General features: G+C 42.9%; 1 protein-coding gene across 1 annotated transcript in view; it reads left to right on the forward strand.

The window, feature by feature from the left end:
* The first annotated feature begins 274 nt into the window (after nt 1-274).
* FAM135A (family with sequence similarity 135 member A) overlaps nt 275-23,304 on the forward strand; it is a 78,030-nt gene continuing 55,000 nt past the window's right edge. Inside the window, exons 1-3 of the mRNA XM_066612425.1 lie at nt 275-661; nt 19,566-19,647; nt 21,639-21,764. Of these exons, the coding sequence (XP_066468522.1) occupies nt 21,688-21,764 (77 nt within the window). The 5' untranslated portion in view covers nt 275-661; nt 19,566-19,647; nt 21,639-21,687. The remainder of the gene's footprint in view (nt 662-19,565; nt 19,648-21,638; nt 21,765-23,304) is intronic.

The following is a 23,304-nucleotide window of genomic DNA, read 5'->3' on the forward strand; positions in this document are numbered from 1 at the left end:
GCAGGTAGACTTGGGCTGCAAGTGCGGGTGGAAGCCCAGTTCTGCCTGCCTGGTGAACCTGGGCTGTGGAGCTCAGGACGCGCTCGTGGGCCCTCCCAGCACAAACGCCGGCTGCGCCCCTGGGGCCAGGGCTCCCTCTTTCCCGCCTCCTCCCCCGGGGCTGGGGAGGGAGAGCAGAGCAGCCACTGCCCCGCACAGACCAGCAGGGGGGGCTGGAGCTGGGAGGAGCAGCAGCGAGGGGAGAGGAGGAGGAGGAGGGTGGAGGCGGCGCCTTGGAGCCGGGCGCGAGGGTCGGAGGGGCGCCCCCACCCAGGATGCGGCAGTAGGGCCCGCGGGTTGCCCGGGCTGCAGGATTCGGGCTCCCCCCGCTGCAGCCGCCCCGACGCCCGCCCCCTGGCAGCAGGAAGCGGCTCCGGAGGCGGTGGCGGCTGCGGTCGGAGTGTTTGTGCCTGCCGCTCCCGCGCCCAGCCGCCTTTCCAGGCAGAGGAGGAGGAGGGCGCGCTCAGGCAGGCAGGCAACACGGGCCGCTCTGCTGGCGAGGTGGGCGCCGGCGCCGGATGCCTGTGCTACGCCACGCCGGTGCTGCTGTTGAGGCCTGGCCTCCGCTGGGGACGGAGCGAGGAGTGCCGCACCGAGAGGGGAGAGCAGGACCGCCCCGCAGGTAGGGGGGGTAGGTGCGCCTCCCGGGGCCGGTGGGGGCGGGGGCAGGAGCGGGGACACCTGAGACCAGGTAGGGAGGAAGGTATGAAGGGGGAGCGCTGTGAAGGCTGAGGGGGTGGTTCGCCCCTTTGCCCACTCCTGGTGCACGCAGGGGAAGGGGCTGAAGAAGAGGCATCTTTCTGGCATCTTGAATAAATACAGTGTATGTTGTGCCCCCCTTTAAGGCCCTCGCTTCTGCCTTATGCTGAAATGAGCGCCTCTGTGTATGTGCCAGAGACCCCAATCCTATGCCTGTCTACTCAGGAGTAAGTCCCATTACAGTCAGTGGGGCTTACTCCCAGGAAACTGTGGATAGGATGGTAGTCGGAGACTCTTAGGGGTTGTGAGCCTCTTCTCATTATCTTTAAATTAAGGTTTTCTCTCAAGTCAGGCTTCGATCCTATCCACATTCATTGGGGAGTAAACCCTATTGACTAAAATGGGACTTGCTACTGAATAGACAGGCATAGAATTGGGCTCTCTATCTGGGAGTAAGCTCTGTTGACTAAAATGGGGCTTACTAATGAGTAGACATGCATAGGATTGGGTGCTCAGGCTGCAATCTTGTCCACACTTACCTGGGAGTAAGCTCTGTTGACTAAAATGATATTTATTTCTGAGTAGATGTGGCTAGTATTGGGCTCTAAAAAGAGTGGCAATAGCACCCTGGTAAATTTTGATATTTACCACTTTTGAATTCGGGCCATGTGGTATTTTAGACCAGAAAAGTCACCATGTTTCTCTCTCATTCCACCCCCACCATAACTCTGGGGTAAGACAAGGTTGTCTTTTGACTTTCTGATTTATTTTAAAAACCTGTCACACATTTTTCTATAGTTCAGCAAGATTGCTTTAACTGATGGCAGCTACTTATTTAATTAATTACAGAAAGTAGCACTTTCTGTTTGTACTAAATCCAGTTTTTGATAAGCTTTGTGATTTGGTTCTTTGATCATTTATGTTTTTTGCCCTTGTTGTTGTGGTTGTTTTAATTATAAACAAGAAGTGTTGGAAGCAAAGGGAAAAAGTGTGCCCACTTCTGGCCAGAGCCAAAACAACTTGGTGTTACCTGAGATAACACCTCATGTTTTTATCTTGCCTGGATAAAAGGAATAGTGGCACCTCAAGTAGTCACCTTGGGCACTGTTTATTTGGATGGGAAAGTGGGATATAACTCAATTAGATAGATGGATAGATTGATTAACACATGTTCAATGTAAATTCCTTATATTCTCTGTGTAATATTGTGCCCTTGTTTAATTCTGTAGAAGCAATCTTATAAGCTTTCAAGAGCTGAATCCTTTGCTTGTACTGTATAATACTCCTTAGGGCTGTACTTGAAGGCCTTGCCAATTGCATATGGACTACATCAGTTAATGGACTGCAGGAGCTTCATTTAGGTGTATGTGAAATTACTGTGTTGGCCTGCTTGTTTTCCCTAAAAAAGTACACTTTAGTTTTTGTTTAAAACATAAACATTATGAGTTCCGTATTTGTCTAGGTGATCTGTTTTCATACAAACAGCCTGTACATCATTTTGGTTATGTGCAAGAGGAGCTGTGTATTTATTTAATGGGACTGAATTAAGTTTTTAGAATGTGTGTGATAAAGACTCAATTATTGTTTAAGTTTACTTAATTCTTGTGTAAAAGTGATATTATCTGTGATGATCGAGCATCCCTTGCTTCCTTCTTTGCAATTTTCCTTAAGGAAATCATATAGGGAAGTGTAAAGTTCAACAGGTAAAAAGCGTCTCTGAGACACTTTGAAACCAGCACCAATGCAGAGAGACTGCATGGCCAGGCAGCCAGATCACTTTTGTGTATTCCTTGAATTCTTTATCAGGTTTCATCAAGAGCAGTAGGGCCTAGCCAGTCCACCTGCTGGAATTGACATGTGTCAACTGTTTGGGCATCCATGCCCACCTGACCAAGTCAGAGGATAGGTAGGAATGGCCAGGTGGTTGTAAACGTTCTAATTGGGCAAACCAGTGGCATCATTGAACCTAGATTTCTTAAGGTCACGCCCAAGGATGTGCACGCTGGGTTGGCACCCTCAGAAAAAGCATGTGTGGTCACATTCTCACTTCCTTTCTGGTGATCAGAGACATGTAACAGACCCCTCAAACCAATACTAGAGTAAATAGTTAGGAAATAGTGAGATTTAGATATGTTATAAAAAAATTTTCTCTCTGTTTACCTGTAGTTGCATGCTTGAATTTTTCTAAGATACACACCTGGGAACTATCAATGACCAAGCTATTCTCCAAGTCTGTTTTATTTTTTATTTTTTGTATTCTACCACTACACCCTCCCTCAGTCATTTTAAAAACTTTGTTTTTTACATTTTAGCTCGTTACCTGCTTGCAGTTGGTTAAATTTGTCCAGGGTCTTTTTGTATTCCTTCTTTACCCTTGAATGTATATATCAGTTGACAAATGTTTATGGGTGACCACTTAACCAGTACTTATAACCATGGTTTGAAGGTGGTTTGGAAGCCATAGTTTGACTGCATATTGAGTCAGCAAATAATAGGGTGGTGCTCTATATTTGAAGATGAGGAAACGCAGGGATTCTTGAGGAAAAGAGGGTTTGCTGGTATGTCAGAACACAGGCTCCAAATCATTATCTAACTACACTCACTGCAAACCATGGTTTGGTGGCAGGTCTGAACCAATCTTGGAATCACATGGCTGTCAAATGTTGAGTTAAAAAGCTACTTTTCTCTGTAAAAGGCTACCTTTCTATGTAAATATCTGACTTCTGTGGTTAAGCATTACAATATTTTTTTATTTAGTATTGAGGGTGAGAAAGTAGCAGGTCATACAGAAGGTGCTAGAATCCAGCAGATTCCATTCCTCTATTTCCCCAGAAAATTCATCCATGAGTCCAAATGAATGATCTTATTCCTATTTTATCTAAGCTTGGCTGTGTGTTCTCATAATGATTATTTGTGAATCTACCCATCAGACCACACCTAACAGTCCCTCTCATGGTAAAACACTATTTTTGCCCAGTGGCTACCAATCTTTAATTATGGCATGTTTTGGATATGCCTTGTAACTTAACCCAGTGCATGTTTACTCAGAAGTAAGTATTCAGTGTGTCTCCCAAATCAGTGTGACTCTGTAATCATAACATTGAAGTGATATTCCTTGGTATCCTTGTGTGTGCGGAGGAACACTAAATAGAAATATCTCTCTTATTTCTATAAAGAGATAATTCTGCCAAAGGTGTGGATTGCCCAACCAAAACGTGGTATAAAACATTGTACAGGTTAGAGCCTAAATGCTGTGTTTACTTGCAAACCAGTATATTTTAATTGTGACAGCAACTAGGTAGTATTCTTGCTTGTTTTGGAAGCACCTGCATATGAATTTCAGAACTGGAAAGCTGGTTTAAATCAAGACTTAAATCAGTTGATTTGTTTTGGTGTTTGGCTGAAATTCCCTAATCGAAATCAACCTACCCAGCTATTCAGAATTGCAGCTTGCAAACAGCACTTTAAACAAATGGAAATTGTTCCTTAGTGCTAGGGGATTGAACCCAATTGTCATCTTAACACCTTCAGTTCTAAACAGAATGAATGGCTGTACAGCGCAGAAGAAATTTCTTCCTCTTCAGTGTTGGGAGTCATGACTAGATGTCTCTGAATGTACTCCTTCAGATTATGCAGTCTATATTAGCAAATAAAATGACCTCAGTCAGAAATTGTAATTGACAGGATTGATGCAGCTTCTTAAAACACATTGAGATAATGTTTCTGATATTCATCAAAGGTTATTTCAAGGAAGTCTTTAGCATGCACTGGCTAAGGGTTAGTCCATTGGCACTCACTTGCATGGAGAAAATTGTTGTGAACTGGCAGTACAGAAATACAACTGGCTGTGATTCATATAGTTATGACTGCTAAAAAGTTCTGCTGCATTTGCACGTATTGCTGCTATATGAATTAACTGTTCATACGTATATTGCTTTTCTTCATGTGAATGTGTTCTGAGGGCAGTATTGCTTCTATACAGGAGAAATGACCTGTTAGAAGCTTCTACTTCTACTGATGTCTTGTTCCTGAAGTATTCTGATATCCTGTTATCTAAACTGAATGGTGGAATAAACACTAATCTTCTTTTCCTCTGTATTTACCTATATTTTGCTTACTCTGGAGGAGGCAGCTTAATGTTGATTATATCCTGCAGCCCAAAGTTCACACATGAATTATTTAAAAACATTTGTATCCCTCCTTTCCTCTTACATTTCATGTGCCCAATTTAGAAAGGAGTTATTTTGCAGAAGGATAAAGATTTGTACTTCACTGAGCTGTTAAGTTTTGGGGGGAATGCATTGTGAGCTGTAATAGGATGGTGCACCAGGTACATATGTATGAATCCATAGGGCACTTGTTAATCATCTTGGTGATTAACTTGTGGCCAAATCCAAACCAGGATTGGGCTGCTTCATGAAGGGTTTACGACAGCAGAACACAGTTCTGCTGTTATAAAATGGCTTTCAACTGCATGCTGTGTACTGCGCTAGCGGCCATTTTAGGAGCCCTGGAGAATTGCTTCTGAATCCAGACAGGTAAGTCTGACAGGGGTGTGAGGTAGGAGGAACAGGGAGGGGGGATCAAGGCTGGGAAGGAGGTGGTATCTGCATCAGCAACATCAGCTTTATCCTATCCTCTTTCGCAGTCTCAATCTGCCTTCTTGGATCCACTCAGACTTGTGTTAGCAGAGTAGACCCATGCAGGTGATAGAGGATTACCCTCAGGCAAGGGAACAAATGTTCTGTTACCCAAAGGATATCTCTGGGGCCTGAAACTCCTCCAGGAATGCAGTGTGCACCCTGTTGGCACAGCTGCATTGGCACAGGGTAAGTAGGGGAGGATTGGGCTGTTAGATGGTGTCTCAAGAACCTGTATTGGAGCTACTAAAGCAAATGGTGCTATTTAGCAACCCAACTAAGATGCCTGTAGAATTCATTTCAAACTCTACTCAGCCACTTTCTTGTGGTTGTCTAATTTGTTGAAGATCTGCCATTTTAAATATTTCAGATAGTTGAAATTAAATGATAACCATAAGATAATGTGAGTTGCATTACTGTAACAGTGGTTTAAATAATAGACATTTGAAATGGGAAATTGATTAGTTCTTACTGCAACAAGTTGCTGACAACTTGTCATGGACAGCAAGAATACTGTTTACTAATAGCTTCCCCCTCTCAGCATTTGTTTTTTGAAGGAGAGTGGTGGTTGTTGACATAGGTCAGTGGGCTTCAAACTGTGTTTGTAGAATTCTTGGAGATCCTCAATGAGAATCTTAGTAATGGTGAAAAATCTGCCATGGAAAAGCAGTTTGACCATTACCAGTCTTCCCAAGCAGTGCATAGCTGCTGGCAGTTGTTGTGCATGTTCAGTCAGTGAGATGTAGTGGTGAAGCCCAATGTGCATGAACTGTGTTTGCTACCTAGATCATGTAAAAAAAAAAAATCCTCTTAAGTACATGTGGATTCTGTGACAGATATATAATGAGTTGGTAAATGAGTTGAGGAAAGGGCTTTGTAAAGATAAAGTGTGAAACCCCCTGCTATAGATCAGTACCCATTTATCTGAAGAAATATATTGTTGTCCTTCATTAGCTACATATATTGAAAGTTGTTGAACAGATTCTGAAAAAGGTACTGCAAAAGTTCTCATTGACCACAATATGATGTAACTTAACTTTTGGTCCATTGTGTACAAGACTGAAGTGCTTGTTCGCATATTCTTTTTTTCAAATGGCATGATACTGAATTTTTACCCTTTTGTTAACTCTTTCAGATTGACTGAGATAGTAACTGTTTTTTAAAGATATAAATTGTAGAATGCTACTTTTCACCTTGCTTTGAAGAAATATTTTCCTGAAATATTTACACAAATCATCACTTCAGATGCTCTGAATTAGTGCAGGAGTTTGCAGCAGTAACTGCTTTGGCAGTGATGGCACTAATTCCTGACAGTTATAGTAGATGCACTTTCCACAGTTGCTCAAGTTCAAAAGGTTGTCATTTGAATAGATATTCCCAATTAATTCATGCAGAGAAACAGGTAAAAAGTATAATTTTGTGTAGTGTGACGTAAAACAATTACTGTATTATGTCATCAAAGATAGAAACTCAAACCACATAGACGAACAAACCTTGCTGAGGGAGAATCAGCATGGCTTCTGTAAGGGTAAGTCTTGCCTCACGTACCTTATAGAATTCTTTGAGAAGGTCAACAGGTATGTGGATGCGGGAGAACCCGTGGACATTATATACCTGGACTTTCAGAAGGCGTTTGACACGTTCCCTCACCAAAGGCTGCTGAGAAAACTCCACAGCAAGGGAATTAGAGGGCAGGTCCTCTCATGGATTGAGAACTGGTTGAAGACCAGAAAACAGAGAGTAGGTGTCAGTGGGCAATTTTCACAATGGAGAGAGGTGAAAAGTGGTTTGTCCTGGGACCGGTGCTTTTCAACCTCTCCATAAATGACTTAGAGACAGGGGTGAGCAGTGAGGTGGCAAAGTTTGCAGATGACACCAAACTTTTCCAAGTGGTGAAGAACAGAAGTGATTGTGAGGAACTCCAGAAAGGATCTCTCCAAACTGGCAGAATGGGCAGCAAAATGGCAGGTGCGTTTCAATGTACGTAAGTGTAAAGTCATGCACATTAGGGCGAAAAATCAAAACTTCACATATAGGCTGATGGGTTCTGAGCAGTCTGTGACAGATCAGGAGAGAGATCTTGGGGTGGTGGTGGACAGGTCGATGAAAGTGTCGACCCATTGTGCAGCAGCAGTGAAGAAGGCCAATTCTATACTTGGGATCATTAGGAAAGGTATTAAGAACAAAACGGCTAATATTATAATGCTGTTGTACAAATCTATGGTAAGGCAACACCTGGAGTATTGCGTCCAGTTCTAGTCACCACATCTTAAAAAGGACATAGTGGAAATGGAAAAGGTGCAAAAGAGAGTGACTAAGATGATTACTGCGCTGGGGCACCTTCCTTATGAGGAAAGGCTACGGCGTTTGGGCCTCTTCAGCCTAGAAAAGAGACGCCTGAGGGGGGACATGATTGAGACATACAAAATTATGCATGGGAAGGATAAAGCGGATAGAGAGATGATCTTTACACTCTCACTTAACACCAGAACCAGGGGACATCCACGAAAATTGAGTGCTGGGAGAGTTAGAACAGACAAAAGAAAATATTTCTTTACTCAGCGTGTGGTCGGTCTGTGGAACTCCTTGCCACAGGATGTGGTGACGGCATCTGGTCTGGATGCCTTTAAAAGGGGATTGGACAAGTTTCTGGAGGAAATATCCATTACGGGTTACAAGCCATGATGTGTATGTACAACCTCCTGATTTTAGAAATGGGCTATGTATCAGAATGCCAGATGCAAGGGAGAACACCAGGATGTAGGTTTCTTGTTATCTGGTGTGCTCCCTGGAGCATTTGGTGGGCCGCTGTGAGATACAGGAAGCTGGACTAGATGGGCCTATGGCCAGAACCAGTGGGGCTGTTCTTATGTGTAAAGACACACTGGGCAATTTTGCTGTCATTGCTTTATTTAATTCATGCAAAATTGGATCAAGTGCCTTTGTCTTCATTAAAAATATGTGAAATAGAATGCGACTTTGTATCAGTCAAAAGAGTTAATAACTCAAAGTACGAAGATACTGTTGCCACAGTCTCAAAAACTGTGAGACAAGTTCTATGAATCCACGTGTGCTTTACAGCTCAATTATATTGTTATACCATGCCAGCAACTGCTGTGCAATTCTGGTGTAATGTAGCTGGGATCTTATCCACTATCTGCAGCTGAGGCAATACCACAGCAATGCCAGTTTTCACAACAAACATACCATAACATCCCAGGCAACTCATCAGTCATGAGGTTACTTATCATACTGCTATCATTTCATGTATGTTGAGAGAGACCTTGAGTTGTTGGGAGCTTCCCCTTCTCCCTGGCTAATGTTCTGAGGGCCAAGTTCCTGGCTAAGATGAAGACTGGAAGTTCTGGGTAGTCTGGTGGTTAGCTTCTTTTGGCATATGGCACCCCCCCAGAATTTCATTTTGTCTCCTATGTCTTTTAACATCTACATCAGTGATTCTCACACATTTAGCACCGGGACCCACTTTTTAGAATGAGAATCTGTCAGGACCCTCCAGAAGTGATGTCATCACCAGAATTAACATCATGAAGCAGGAAAATTTTTAACCATCCTAGGCTGCAATCCTACCCACACTTACCCAGGAGTAAGTCCCATTTACTATCATTGTTAAAAGCATATACAGAGTAGCCTGTTAAAAGTACAGAGCTGTAACATTTCCCCAAATGCAGTCACATACCATAGTAGCATCAATTCTAATATATTAAAAATAAAATATTGAAATGAATGGGGACCCACCTGAAATTGGCTCGCAACCCACCTAGTGGGTCCCGACCCACAGTTTGAGAAACACTGATCTACATAGTGCTGCCCTTAGGTTGGTAGTACTAGGTGTCAAAAATATGATGATACCCAGTTGGTACATCTCATTACCTTCTCTGCCTGGAGCTGTGAATATTTTGAACTGATGTCTGAAGGCAGTGAAGGGCTGAATGAGGGCTAACAAACTGAAATTAAATCTAGACCAAGTGGAGTGTCACCTTGTTGGAAGACCTGCTGATAGACTGATGGTCGATTGTCCTTGATGGGATTGCACTTAGTCCACAGCTTGGGAGTACAACATTGTTCCTGGATGCCCAGGTGATTGTTGTAGCCCACAGTGCCCAGCTTTGATTGATGTGTCAGCTGAACTCCTTCTGGGCAGACCCCATGTTTGCTCATGCCATAGTTATTTTTCAGTTAGAGTACTGTAATACTCCCTGCATTGGGACTACCTTTGAAGACTGCTCAGAAACTCCAGCAGGTCCAGAATGCAACGGTGAGGGTTTTGACAAGACAAGTTTTTAAGATCAGGCTACGTTACTTTTGTTCTACTTGCATTATTTGTCATTCTGTGCTCAGAAACTATTCAAAGTGCTGGGTATTTCCTTTAAATGTCAGTCTCCGCAGGCCAGTGCTTCTTGGAGTGCCGGCCTGGCTTCCTCTCGAGGAGGTGCAAATGTGCCTTATGGCACGCTTGCAACCCTCCTGGGCTGGCACAAGACACTTGCATTGACCCAAGGCACTTTTGGGTTGCCCCCTTAGTCATGGATTTGTTTTGGAAGCAACCTATAGGCTGGTGCCTCACTTTCTTTCAGTGCTCTCAGAGCCTCTGTGATGTCTGCATGACTGATCGGAGTAATAGATGCAGCTTTCGTCATTGCATTTTCCTGCTGGTTACTGCTCTACCTGCAACTTTTTTCTGGAAAGGAAAAGGAAGCCCTGCTAGAACAAAAGGCAGCAACTCAGAGATGAAAACTGGTTTCCCACTCATCATTGCTGCTGTTGTAGCCTTGCTAGTAATTCACTTGCCATGTGGTAGGAAACACCCTTGCTTCTCTTAAGTATTGGAGAGCTACCCAATTACTTGTAGAAGGACAAGAAAGAGGGATATGGTGATTAAGAAGAGCAGGTGGAACAGGAGTACTTGTGACTCAGTACATGTTGATTAAGGGAATGGGTGTTATTTGTGCTTTTCACATCCTTTAGCCTAGTTCTTCACTCTTTCTGTGGTGGTTGCCCAGTGTTTTATGTTTGAGGATTTATATAAACAATATTCATTTATCCTGTATAGGGAATTGCAGTAGAACTTCTTTTTCTGTAACTTTGTTTTGCGCAGTGCCCTTTGGTACTAATTTTTCATGGAAGAATGAGTCATGATTATTTGGACTGTAGTAACAATAAATAGATCATAGTGCCTAATGCATAGACCCAAGTGACTGGGCTTTCCATTACCTTCACCATTATCTTCACCAGTGGTGGGAGTTTGTGTCTCTCATTCTTTGCAAACCTTTTTCTCAGTTGTGGAGAGATAACTGCTACAGCCTGTGTTCAATGGGATAATGCAGGGTTGTTAATTGACTCTGCCGTTTGAGGGGAAGATACCTTGTGTGCATAGGTTGTAGAGTGCTCTGTGTATTTTGAGACTTTGCCTGAGTGAAGGATAAGGAATGTTTGGGATTCCCCCAATAATGAGTTGATCTTTCCTTCCTTTAGGGTACTTTATCCCTGCATCACCAATTAGAGTTGTGATGGTGGAATTCCTGATGAATGGGTGCATTTGGATTTCTGAGGCAGATACCTTTAACTGGTCTGGGAAGTGTTTATCTGCATTTCTCACCTTTCTTTGAGCCTTGGCTGAAAGTGCAAAATGCCCTTTCATCAGTATACCCACCATCATATTCTCGCTCTAATCTCTATGTATATTGGGGACAGAGTGATGTGGTGCCTTGGTATATGCTATCTATGTAGGAGCCCTACCCTAGTTCCACCTTCACACCCAAACACAGCCTTGTTTCTCTTTTTTTTAATAAAAAAAATTGGAAAGAAAAAACAGTCTTTTCCCTGCTTTCCCCTCTGTTCTTCCCACATAACCAGGGCTGTTTTCCTCATGTTTATTTGGGGAGGGGAGAAACATGCAACCAACTTTGAGGGGGCTTTTTTTCCTTTGGAATTAACTCGCCCATTTCTTAGGTACCACAACCAAATTTTTAGTCACCATGGTGACTTGGCAACCTAGATTCATTGAACCCTGTACTAAAGTCCCCTGAGGAGTTAGTCCGAATTCTGTCTTCCATTGTGGCTGAGAAGCAAGGGGGGAATAATACGCTGGGGTTCTCAATTTATTTTAATTGGCATGTTTTAACTCTGCCACCTCTTTTGAAGGTGTAACATTACAGCTTTTTTCAGGAGCGGGAGTGACTAATGAGTGAGCATAGCATTCTGCCTTGGCCATTCCCCTCCACCAATAGCACCAGCACAGTGGTGTGTGTGTGTGTGAGATTTCCCTACACTTATCTTCCTACTCTGCTGGTGCTGAGGATCATGGGAACTGTATCCCTATCCAGCAGGACGTTACATATAGAATTACTCTGTAAGGTTTTTTCTAATAGTAGCCCCTGTTGTGCGTGGCAAACAGCACAGCAAACTTAACAATTTCTTAAGCAGTTTGTTGTGGCATGGAGGAGAGGCAGCTATTTAAAGGGTGAGGGGAGGGGACCACAAGGCTAGTGCAAGTCCTTTATGTGAGTCTAGAGTGCAATCCTATGCATCAGAAATGGGTTCCATTGAGTTAATGAGGCTTACTGGCAGGAAAATGTGTATAGGATTGCAGCCCCAAGTAGCTCTTTGAATCTTTGCTGGTGCTTATATCAAGCTTCTTAGGTTGCAGGAGGGATGTCCAATCCCCTGCTCAAACCTGCATGCTCAGAACCTTTCAAGTAAGTTGTTTAAGGGGAGGAGCCTCCAACCTTGTATGTAGGTTAAGGAAGGATATCCTTCATAGTGCTGATTCACAACCATATATAACTGGGTGAAGATCTATTTCTACCCATAAAGAACATGTAGAATATTACACTTTCTGTCAGTATGGTTGTATCAGTGTCTTGTATATAGTACTTTGGAATAAAATATATTGCTTGAAAGTGTATGGTTCAAGCGTATGTGCGTGTGTGTGTGTATCTGTGATATCTTAGACAAACACTTCATATTTTGTTTTAATGCAGTGTGATTGAATGTTAATTCTTGTGACACTTCAGTTTTTATATATAGCAAAGCCTGTAGGGATATCTCCATGGATCCCGTATGTGTGGTTTTACTTATCTGTGGATGTGGGGACCCCCACCTCTGTGCACCCTCTGAAGGCAAGGGGAGGATAGCTCCCCTTGCTCCCGAGGCTCTTCTGAACCCTGCAGAGGCCACGCACATCCACCTGTTGCCTTTGTGGACTTCAGAATGGCATTTAGGCTGAAAAAATGTGATGTCAGGTTTTTTTGTAGAACCAGAAGTTGTGTTTTTTCAACCTAAATGGCCATTCTGAGCCTCACAGAGGCCGCGGTTGGACTCTGTGGGGCTCAGAAGAGCTTTGGGAGATGAGGGGAGCAGAGGCCCAAAGGTGCAGGCGGGGCATTCCTGGTATCTGCAGTTTTGCATATCTGTGGGGGGTTCCAGAACAGAACCCCCTGCCATGAATACCAGGGCATGTCTGTATTGTGTGTGTGTGCCTTGCCCTCAGTTAGTGCTTGCTTCATAACACTAGGCATCCTTCTGTATTCCAGAGGTCAGTTTGCCTGTTTAATATTCCTTTGAGAATATGGGCAATTCTTAATACTCCAGATGTTTTGGGCACTTTTGATCTTTATTTATAGATTTATCAGTTTTAGGGAACTCAATAGTACATTATTAAATTATTGCTGGAATGTCCATTGTTAAGATGGGGGGAATGAAAGTCAGTGTTTTATAGGGGCTACTGAAAATGCAGTGCACCTGTGTGACTGTAGGATTCTTATTGGTAGGTACCAGGCTGCCTGGTCAGAGTGCAGAGTGCAGAAGGGAAACCGTTTTGCTAGTATTGCAGAGTTGGAGGGAAGCACTTTAACTTCCCCATATGAGTGAATTGAAAGTACTGTAATTCTCTTTATCTGACAAAGCAAAGTGGGATGCAGTTGGGATAGGCTCTTGTCTTACAATTGATGATCTCGTGTTTCTCTCTCTTTGAACCACACTTAAATTTCACACATAGAAGTGAAACTTCTGTGAAGAAGCTTTTCTCCACTAAAGTGAAGAAGTGAAGCTTATTCACTTGAATGTGGAAAAGTGAGCCTCTGTTTTCAAGGACCATTCAAGAGAGGGCCAAGCCAGCTCTCTGTTTCAGCTACTGGTAATTCCAGGGGAAGATTTTGATTCTGTCCCAACAGAGTCTCCAGGAGCAGTGATTTACTTCCTATAATAGAAACAAATAAGATCCTTTCAATTTTATGTTATGAAACTGCAGTCTAGGACAGGGGTGTCCAAACCTTTTGGCAGGAGGGCCACATCATCTCTCTGATGCTGTGTTGGGAGCTGGGGGGAAAAAGAATTAATTTACATATCAAACTTGAATAAATTTACATAATGTACATAAATGAATATATTAGAGATGGAACTTGTATGAATGAATGAAGGTCTTGCAATAGCTCAAGGCCTATAAAAGGCCTTGCACATTGCATGGCTGACCTTTCCTTCACTGACACTGCTACATCACAGACATGAAACAGCAAGCAGTGGAGGGAGCCCTCAGCCTGTAGCTCACGTGAAAGGTTGAACAGTGCCCTCACGCTGAGAGCAGTTGCTTTGGACCAGCACAAGCTCCAGCAAGCCGCCAGAGACTCAATGGAGACTGGGGGCTCCCTGCAGGCCAGATTGGGGGTCCCCAAGGGCCATTAATGGTCTAGGACAGGGGTCTCCAAACCCCAGCCCGGGGGCCAGATGAGGCCCGCAGCAAGCATCTATTTGGCCCGCTGCCAGCCTCTTGTCCCCTGAAAGCCTCTGGCCCACTTGGCCAAACATGACTGGAACTGTGCTCTGGTTGCATCTGGAGGGTGTTCTAAGGGCCAGAGAGTTAGAAGGAATGAGCCCTTTCATTCATCTATTCATTCATCTAAGTTTCATCTCTAATTTATTTATATAAATTTTATATTTAAATTTTTTTTCCGGCCCCTAACACCTTGCCAGATATTTGATGCGGCCCTCTGGCCAAAAAGTTTGGAGACCCCTGGTCTAGGATAAGGATAGAGTGTGCTGTTGAGAGGATCTTGCACCTTGTGACCCAGGCGTTTTCTTTGTCACAGCTATCAGAATGCAGGCCTTTGACCCTTTCCTTTGCCCCTAATGATGGGTGATTCTCACCTCCCTGTCTCAGTGACTACTCTCAAAAGGACAAGGGGATCCACAGGTTTAGCCTGAAGCATGCTTCCCCCCCTTCTTTTTACTCCAGTAAAAGTAATAAAAATGTAGCAAATCTTTTCAGATAGAACTATCTCAGTGGCTGACAGGAGTCTGGCAGTAGCTTCCAGAGCCAGTGGCAGACCTAGAACACTCTCTGCTTGTACAGTACCTATCCAATCCTTGTGTAGCTCCCTTTTTGTCATGCTGGAGTATTTTTTGACTCCTGTATGCATGATTTGTGTAGTAATTTGCTTTTTTTCACTAATGAAAGTCATGTTGTGTTACTTCTGAATGTAGTCGTCTTCCTTCAATTTTCAGCCTATTAATTGTCTTGCATGTGTTCCTTATTGATCCTTATTCAGTAGATATCCTTATCTTTTAGTTTTGTTAAGCATGGCACTTCAGTATTACACGTTTCAAATATTTCTGTTCTTTTCAAAGAAAACCTAGTGGGTGGCATCAGCGGCAGCAGCTCCTTTCATGAACAGAAGGAGAGTTTCACTAATATAAGGGGTGCTTGCAGGAACAGAATGCTTCTTCCTTTCACTGAAGGAGCTTCCACTAGTGGTGTGCTATAGCACTAAAGCGTGTTTCTGGAAAGATCAGTTTCTTTAGTACCAATATATGTTCTTGTTTCTTAAATCTTCCCTCATGTGTCACCTTCTTCTTTAAGACACTGTACCAGCAATTCTAGCTGTCATTTAGTTTCTTGTGTTTTCAGTTCTTGTTTTTAAATACTTAATTCCTCTTTATTTCTCCTTTTCAAGATTGTTCATCTCTAAAACTATATTAGTAATGCCACTAGAAATTTAGACTGAGTATGTGAGGCTTTATATCTCAACACCCTAGCTATTTCGACAGGTGCCTCCCCAGCTGAATAGTAAACTGGATATAGCAGATACCAATGATGCTATTTATCTGAGGTTTTTTTTCCTGAAAGTCAAGGAAATAGCTATTAATGTTAAACTCACAATCCTATACATGATTACCTGGGAATAAGTCACATTGAATAATGAGACTTATATCTGGGTAGAAATGCATAAGATTGTGCTGCTAGTCTTGAAATCTGTTCCAAGAAAGTAGATGGGATTTTCTGCCATGTAATATTTCTAGGATTAAGGTGAAAGTTACGGTTATTTGTGATTAAAGTGCTCATCATCTTCCTCAATGAATTTAACAATTTAAAGAACAATCTGGAGTGTTTAATCTGCTATATTGGACAAGTGTGATGCAGAGACATGCTTGGAAATGTATTGCTTTAGCAAAACAGTCTCTACCTTGACCGTAAATTTTCATGTTTTAGATTCAGAGATTGAGAAATTGTACAATATTATGCTCTAATAATGTACTGTCAGATTTTGTCTCACTTGACATAGTTTTACTGGTTCCCCAAACACCTACCATAAGATCACTACTGATTTCTAAACTGAGAAGTTTCTTTGGTAAATGAAGGGTGCATTTTTCCTGGAGGAAGCCTCATGATGTGGAATTCAGTATGTAAATATTTTACAGTGATCTGCTCTATCTCTACGACAGAGAGGTTTACCTGAAACTGTTTAGTTTTAAGGAGTTGTATTTTAGCTGTGCCCTGTTCTTTAACATGTAAGCCAGGAAAACGTATGTGTTACAGCCCTAACCTAACCAACTTTCCAGTGCCTGTGCAGCTACAATGCAGCCCTGAGGTAAGGGAATAAACATTCCCTTACCTTGAGGAGGCCGCCGTGATTGCCTCTCCACCGCGAGTTGCAGCATACTCCCTGTTGGCACAGCGGCATCAGTACTGGAAAATTAGTTAGGATTGAGCTGTCAGTGTGCTGCTTGTGTGGTATTATGTTCAGTAGACTGATGTAGATTAATGTTCCGTTTTTTTTCCTGAATTAAATTTTTTCCCCACTGTTTTAAGAATGTCCATTATATTTGCCATGGGTGCTTCAGAGGTTCTAGTGTAAGCTCAGTCCCCTTAGTTCTCAATAGCAGTTTCTATTTGTTGAGAAATTAGATAGTGTGTTTAGAAAACCTTCAAGTGGCAAACAACATTGGTCAGCTCCAGGGACTCCTATGTTTGTGCTAACAAGGCATTGTTATTTCATTTTACCGGAAATGAAATTTGGAACGGGGTCAGAGCTGGCTTAGGCCCTCCTGAGTCAGCACGCCAAATGTTGTCCCCATTGCTGTCTGCTCTTCCACTTTTCAGTGTTGTAGCTCAGCGCTCTCCTCCCCTCCACATTTCCTCTTTGTCCTTTTCTTCCTTTTCCAATCCAGGGAGTTGGAGGAGGAGCATTGGCAGCAAGTAGGTAAGCAGGGATGCTCTACCTGAGGCAACCGCTTTAGTTGGCCTCATGGAGGTGCTGACACTGGGTGGGGTGGAGCAGTAGTAGTAGCTCTGAGCTAGGTACCTGTTTGAAAATTGGCTATCCTATTTCTGAAGGAGTAGAAGTTATCCTACTTCTGTGCTTAGGTATTACATCACTTAGGAGTCTTGGAGATACGAGGGTCGCCCAGAAAGTAATGCACCACATTTTTTTTCTTAAACAATTATTTATTGAACACAATGAAACTTACACACAAGAAAGAATGATGTTTCTTCTACACTTCCTATTTTTCCATGTAATCTCTGTCCAGTTCTTTGGCCTTCCTCCAGCGAGACACAAGGGCATGTATGCCCTGTTGGTACCACTCCTTGTTCTGGTCACGAAGCCATTTCCGCACTGTGCGAATCACCTCTTCGTCATCCTCAAAATGTCTTCCGCGAATGTCATCCTTTAATGGCCCAAACAAGTGGAAGTCTGAGGGAGCTAGGTCAGGGCTGTAGGGTGGATGAGGTAACACAGTCCGGCCCTGTTTAGTGATGTGTTCCGAAGTCCTCAAACTTGTGTGAGGCCGAGCGTTATCATGTTGAATCAAACATTCACCTGGGTTGTTATGGCGCCGAAGTCGCTGGAAGCGCTTCTTGAGTTTGGTTAATGTCTTCACATAAGCTTCAGAATTAATGGTGCTGCTTCTTGGCATCACATTAATGAGTATGATGCCCTCACAGTCCCAAAACACAGTGATCATGACCTTACCGGCGGAAGCAGTTGCTTTGAATTTTTTCTTCTGTGGAGATTGAGGATGACGCCATTCCATCGACTGTCGTTTTGTTTCAGGCTCAAAATAGTGAACCCAGGTTTCATCACCTGTCACAATCCTGGACAAGAACGCTTCCCCCTCATCTTCAAAACGTTTCAGCAACTCAGAAGAAATGTTTTTTCTGAGAGATTTGTGGTCCACCGTAAGACAGCGCGGAACCTATCGTGCACACACTTTTGAGTAATCAAGAGCACGGATGATTGCATCCACACTTGCTTTGCTGCCTGTGGATGATTGCATCCACACTTCAGCGCCAACTGCCTAGTCGTTATGCGTCGGTCCTCGCGAATGAGCACATCAGCAAGCTGCGTCTTGTCAGGTGTGACAGCCGTGGATGGCCGCCCTGAACGCTGCAAATCTTGGAGCTCTGCCGAACCACCTTCTAATGGCCTCACCCTCTGTGCCCAGCGACTAACCGTACTTCTGTCGATTGCAGATTCTCCATAAACTACACAAACGTTTGTGAATGTTCCCAACAGTTTCTTTCTCCGCAGTGAGAAATTCAATGACGACACGCTGCTTGTAACGTACATCACTTACAGATGCCATTTCAAAACACTGCTGCAGCTACGCTATCTGTTTGAAGAAACCAAAAATTTGTGTGTGCACTCCTGAAAATTCAAATAATGTATATCTAAAGTTTCGCATTCGTACCATTACTGTAAGCTGAGAAAAAAAAATGTGGTGCATTACTTTCTGGGCGACCCTCGTATGTTGTATCCACTATATCAATTCCTGTATTTGTGATAGGGGGTGGTAATGCTGTCCTGCTTTATCTCTACCATTATAAGAAAGAAGCTGCTCATTATTTTTGACATATGTAAGGATCTCTTTGTATTCTTACTAAAATTTGGTGTACTTGAAAAGTCTTTGTTCCCTGTGTTTGTACCTAATGCAGATATGAGTAAAAAAAAACCCCATGAATTGGCACAAGTCTTGGGCTCATGAGTGAAGGGAGGAGATTTTAAAGTTCTGTTTTGCAATGTATTACAGCAACATTCACCAAATTTTAGTCAGGATCTGCAAGGGATCTTTACACATTTCAAAGATAATGGGTAGGTTTTTTTTTCTTGCCATGGTTTGTGACATCTGAACTGGGCCTGTTAGTAGCTTAAATGTTGTATTCTAATAGCCCATAATTATGGATGAAAATGAGACATCTAATATAGTAAAATGATCCACACAATCCAACAAGTCATAATTTTTTGGATTGATAGCAGCCCATATACTCCCTGCTCTCTTTTTCTCCTTAGCTCTAGTGTGTAGTTCTGACAGAGGAGGACACTTTAGTTAAATCATAGTTCTATGTGATGTCTGAACTAGGGAGCGGTGCCTAAACACTGATGTAGATCTCAGTTTTTATTTCCTGGTTTGTATATAATTAAACCACAGCTTCTGGGTTTTGATGACGCAGAGATCTGATTTACCTAACTAGGTTTCCTGGATACATTAGGTGAGGAGGCCACATGCAGGCTTGAAGCTCGTTACAGACGTGATCCAAATATAACAGATTGCAGTTTCTTGGAATATTGCATTGTATGAACCCAGCCACATAAAGTTGCGCTAAATAAAATTCAAATCTCAGCAAGAGTCCCAATTTTTTAATCAGCGTTTACAAATATGTAGCATTCTGAACACTATCTTTGCTTTAACCACAAATTTTTTTTTTGTAAATCAGTCCCCTGAAAATAGTTCTCACTGTTTACTCTTTCATTTAAAAAATATTGGGAATAATTTTTTCAAACTTAAAAAAATTAATTTTTTATTTCATAAGAACACAAGGAAATTGCTTGAATGTGTGTTGGGTTTGGTGTACTTACATTCAGATGTGTGATTATTTGATTTTTTTTCTTGCAGAGCAAGGAGTATGTTTTTGACGGCAGAAATAAGAAAGTAGAAGACTGCTTATTACCTGTATTAAAATGGATTATTACTGGAGGTAAAAAGAAAATATATTCTTTTAATAACTTAGTGCCCACTTCTGTAACATGACTCTATCATAGTAGTAGTTGTATCAGTGAGGGTAGAATTTCTCACTTTAAAATATATATTTTATCTACAGAATTGTCAGGTGAGAGTCTGGAAATTTTCCCTCCTGCAGGTAGTTCATTCTTTTCATTTTCTGTGATAATTCACTGTCAATTAGTAATAAAGAGCAGCTAACTTTCTGCGCTTGATATTAGGTCTTCATTAGGGAGCCAGGAGATGGTGCTTTTGCTTGAGATCTAAAATGATATATAGTATTGTAATCTAGTTCAGTGGTTCTGAAAACTTTTTGGCACTGGGATTCACTTTTTAGAATGACAGTCGGTCAGGACCCATTGCAAGTGATGTCATTAACCTGGAAATGATGTCACGGCCGGAAGCCAAATAATCACTGTAGGTTTTGAACCTACAGCTGAAAGTCCTATTATACAAGTTGCTCATGCTGTTGTTTTGCATAGCTTGGAATTCAGACATTCCAACTCGGGATTCTAAGCAGGCTTAGATCCTTCTCCAACCACACAGCCCTTCCCCTTTTCCAGCATCCTATCTTCCCACCTATTCAGGGCAAAGCACCATGCCTTTCTCCCACTGGGAGCCTACCCAGCTCAGCAGCTCCATACCCTATATTTTCAATGGTGACTTAGCTAGGTGCTACATGACCCACCTGAAGTTGTTTGCGACCCACCTAGTTGGTCCTGACCCACAGGTGAGAAACACTAATGTATTTTAAAGGCTCAGCCATCACCATAGGAGGAAAGACAACAGGGGCAGCTGTCCTTGCTGTGTAGTCCAGACGTTAAGGTTCACATTCGCACACACTTTTGCAAAGTGTATGTAGGCTTATGAGCCCCAGTGAAGTGCATCCAGCTGATGGGATGTGGCCTGGTCAATCAGCTGGGCAGTGAACAACTCCCTGCAATGTCACCAACCATCTAGCAAATGGCAGGATGAGCAGCAGCTAGCTGCTGGGGAGTGGAACTGGGTCAGGCCTATTATAGGGCTTCCTAAGGGCAAGACATGGAGGTTGGAAAAAGGAGAGCAGACAGGACCAGGAAGGAGGAAGAAGGGAAGAGGAGCTGAAAAGTAGATAGTGAAGGGATCAGAGTTAGGAACTGAGAGAAGCAGGAAGAGCTAAGAGAGGTTGGAGGAGGGATAGGGCTCCCTGGCTCCACTCAGAGGTGGCCTGGCTATCTGAGCAGAGGCCCACAGGGGGAGGCCTGCAGCCCAGCCTGACCTGTGTCTACCTTGGGGAGGGGAGAAGCCCGGAGTCCATCCCTAGCAGAGAGTGGACAGAACTCATAACACTTCAGTGTGGTGTGAAAGATGCCCTGGGAGACCTCACCCTAGACCATGTTACTGAAGGAGGTCCTCCACATAGGGCACTTGTTGAGTTGCGCCAAGAGGAAGGGCTAAAGTGGAAGGGATGTTAACATAAGGGCAAGGGCTAACACCTCCCCCTTTTCTGTTCTTTCCTGTTGGACCTAATAAAAGGACTGTGAAATGCATGGAATGTCCCAACCTGTTCTGTTGACGAACTTAACAAGCTTCCTGGAGGTAGAGCTTCCTCCCTGGGAGCAGGAGGAGATGACAGGGCTGCTATGCTATTCCAAGAGTCAGACAAGAATGAATTTTTTTCTTGCAGCCCAATCCTAAACACATCTGTCATTGAGTCATTTGCATTGGATTGTTTGGGATTTATGTTCTAGCAGATGTGCTTAGGATTGATGCAGTTTTTCAGTAAGTTGTAAATTGATCTGATAAGGGTGATGCCTAAGCACTAATTTGTTTGAGGGGGCTGATGGTTGAACAGGAGGGTTATGTAGTGTTTGCTTCTTGCAGACTTAGATTTAAGAAGCAAGGAAATTATTAATTGTTCCTGCTAGGTATGGGTTGTTGAAAACAAATGGCCTTTTTTCTCAATTGTGTTGTGGTGTTTTTTTCTAGTAAATAAAGGTGCTGATAGCAGTTCTTCAGATTCTGCATCTATGTGAAAATGAGTGAAATACAGGCAATGGTAGAATTCTCCGTGGAGCTCCATAAATTTTATAACGTGGATTTGTTTCAAAGAGGGTAAGTATTTTATTTTCTGTAAAATAAAAGGGCTGTGATATATTGCTGAGGTATCTGATTGAATCATGCTGTTGGGTAATTGCAAAACCTAAAAGACACTGAGGGCCAAATCCTGTCCAACTTTCCAGCACTAATGCATCTGCAGTGCAGCTCTGGAGTAAGGGAACAAACATTCCCTTATGTTGAAGAGACCTCTGTGACTGCCCTTCCCCCAGCACAAGATGCAGTGCACACCCCGTTGGCACAGCTGCATCAGTGCCACAAAGGTGGATAGGATTGGGGCCAGAGTGGCAGCATAAAAGTTTTGTTTCCTGCTATATATTGTAATCTTGTATAGATCAAGTCTGGTTATTGGCTCAGTCTTAAAAACACCTCTGTAACTATAGGGCAGAGGTTGAGAGACTTAAATTAAAGCCAAGATAATCAGAAACCTAATAAGATTTCTGTGAGGAACTGCTCTTGAATAGAATTTGAAGAAGACTTGATTCACACATTTTCCTGAATGTGTCTTTTTGAAGAAATAAGGAGGTTCTCTTAAACCACTGGTTCTCAAACTTTTCAGTACCTGGACCCCTTTATATTCCTGAGGAGTCTCAGAGAGCCCTACTGGCACACAAACAAAGTCAAGGGGAACTCCAGAGCACTGGTATGAACCAGGCAGGGGAGCAGAGGACAGCTACGAGTGTGCTCGTGGAGCACCTGAAGGGGTGTCAGGAGACCCCAGGGCTCCTAGAGCACATTTTGAGAAATGCTGCTTTGAACCAATGTTCAGAGCAGTGGACTAGGTTACAGTAAGAAACTGGCTTATTGAAAATTGAATATTTTAGGAGGCTTAGAAGCTAAAGCTGTTTCCTGTGATTGTTTTAATGGTGACCACCTGAAGACCATTGCTCGCTGTGCCTCCAGTGGAAGATAACAAATGTGAGCATAAGCTGTTCCATAGCTGTCAAAATGTTGTTGTTGTTGTTGTTGTTGTTACTGGTAAAAGGTTTCCCCTGCACAGATTTCCTCTGCACAGCCATATGCAATTCTAGGGAGCAGTGCTCATCTCTGTTTCTAAGCCGAGGGAGCCAGCGACATCTGAGAGACATCTTCTGTGGTCATGTGGCCGGCATGACTAAATGCCAAAGCACCTGGAACAACGTTGTTGTTGTTGTTGTTGTTGTTGTTGTTGTTATTAACAGTATTTATATACTGCATTTCAACAAAACAGTTCACAAAGCAGTTTACAGAGAAAAATCAAATAATTAATGGCTCCCCATCCCAAAAGGGCTCACAATCTAAAAAGATACAAAAGAATACCAGCAGACAGCCATTAGAAAAGACGCTGCTGGGGTGAGGTGGGCCAATTACTCTCCCCCTGCTGAAAAGAGGGGGAGATATGCTGCTTAAGCCATTTCTGCCCAACGTTGCATATACGCAACAGGGATAAAATGTGTACACCTGTTGGCTGGGCAGAAATGGATTAATCACTGGATCGTGACATTTATTTTCTTGACTGTTTAGCTTTGAGGGCATTTCTGGGCGACAGTATAGTCAG

This window comes from Tiliqua scincoides, chromosome 1, assembly GCF_035046505.1.
Source record: "Tiliqua scincoides isolate rTilSci1 chromosome 1, rTilSci1.hap2, whole genome shotgun sequence".
Lineage (NCBI taxonomy): Eukaryota > Metazoa > Chordata > Lepidosauria > Squamata > Scincidae > Tiliqua > Tiliqua scincoides.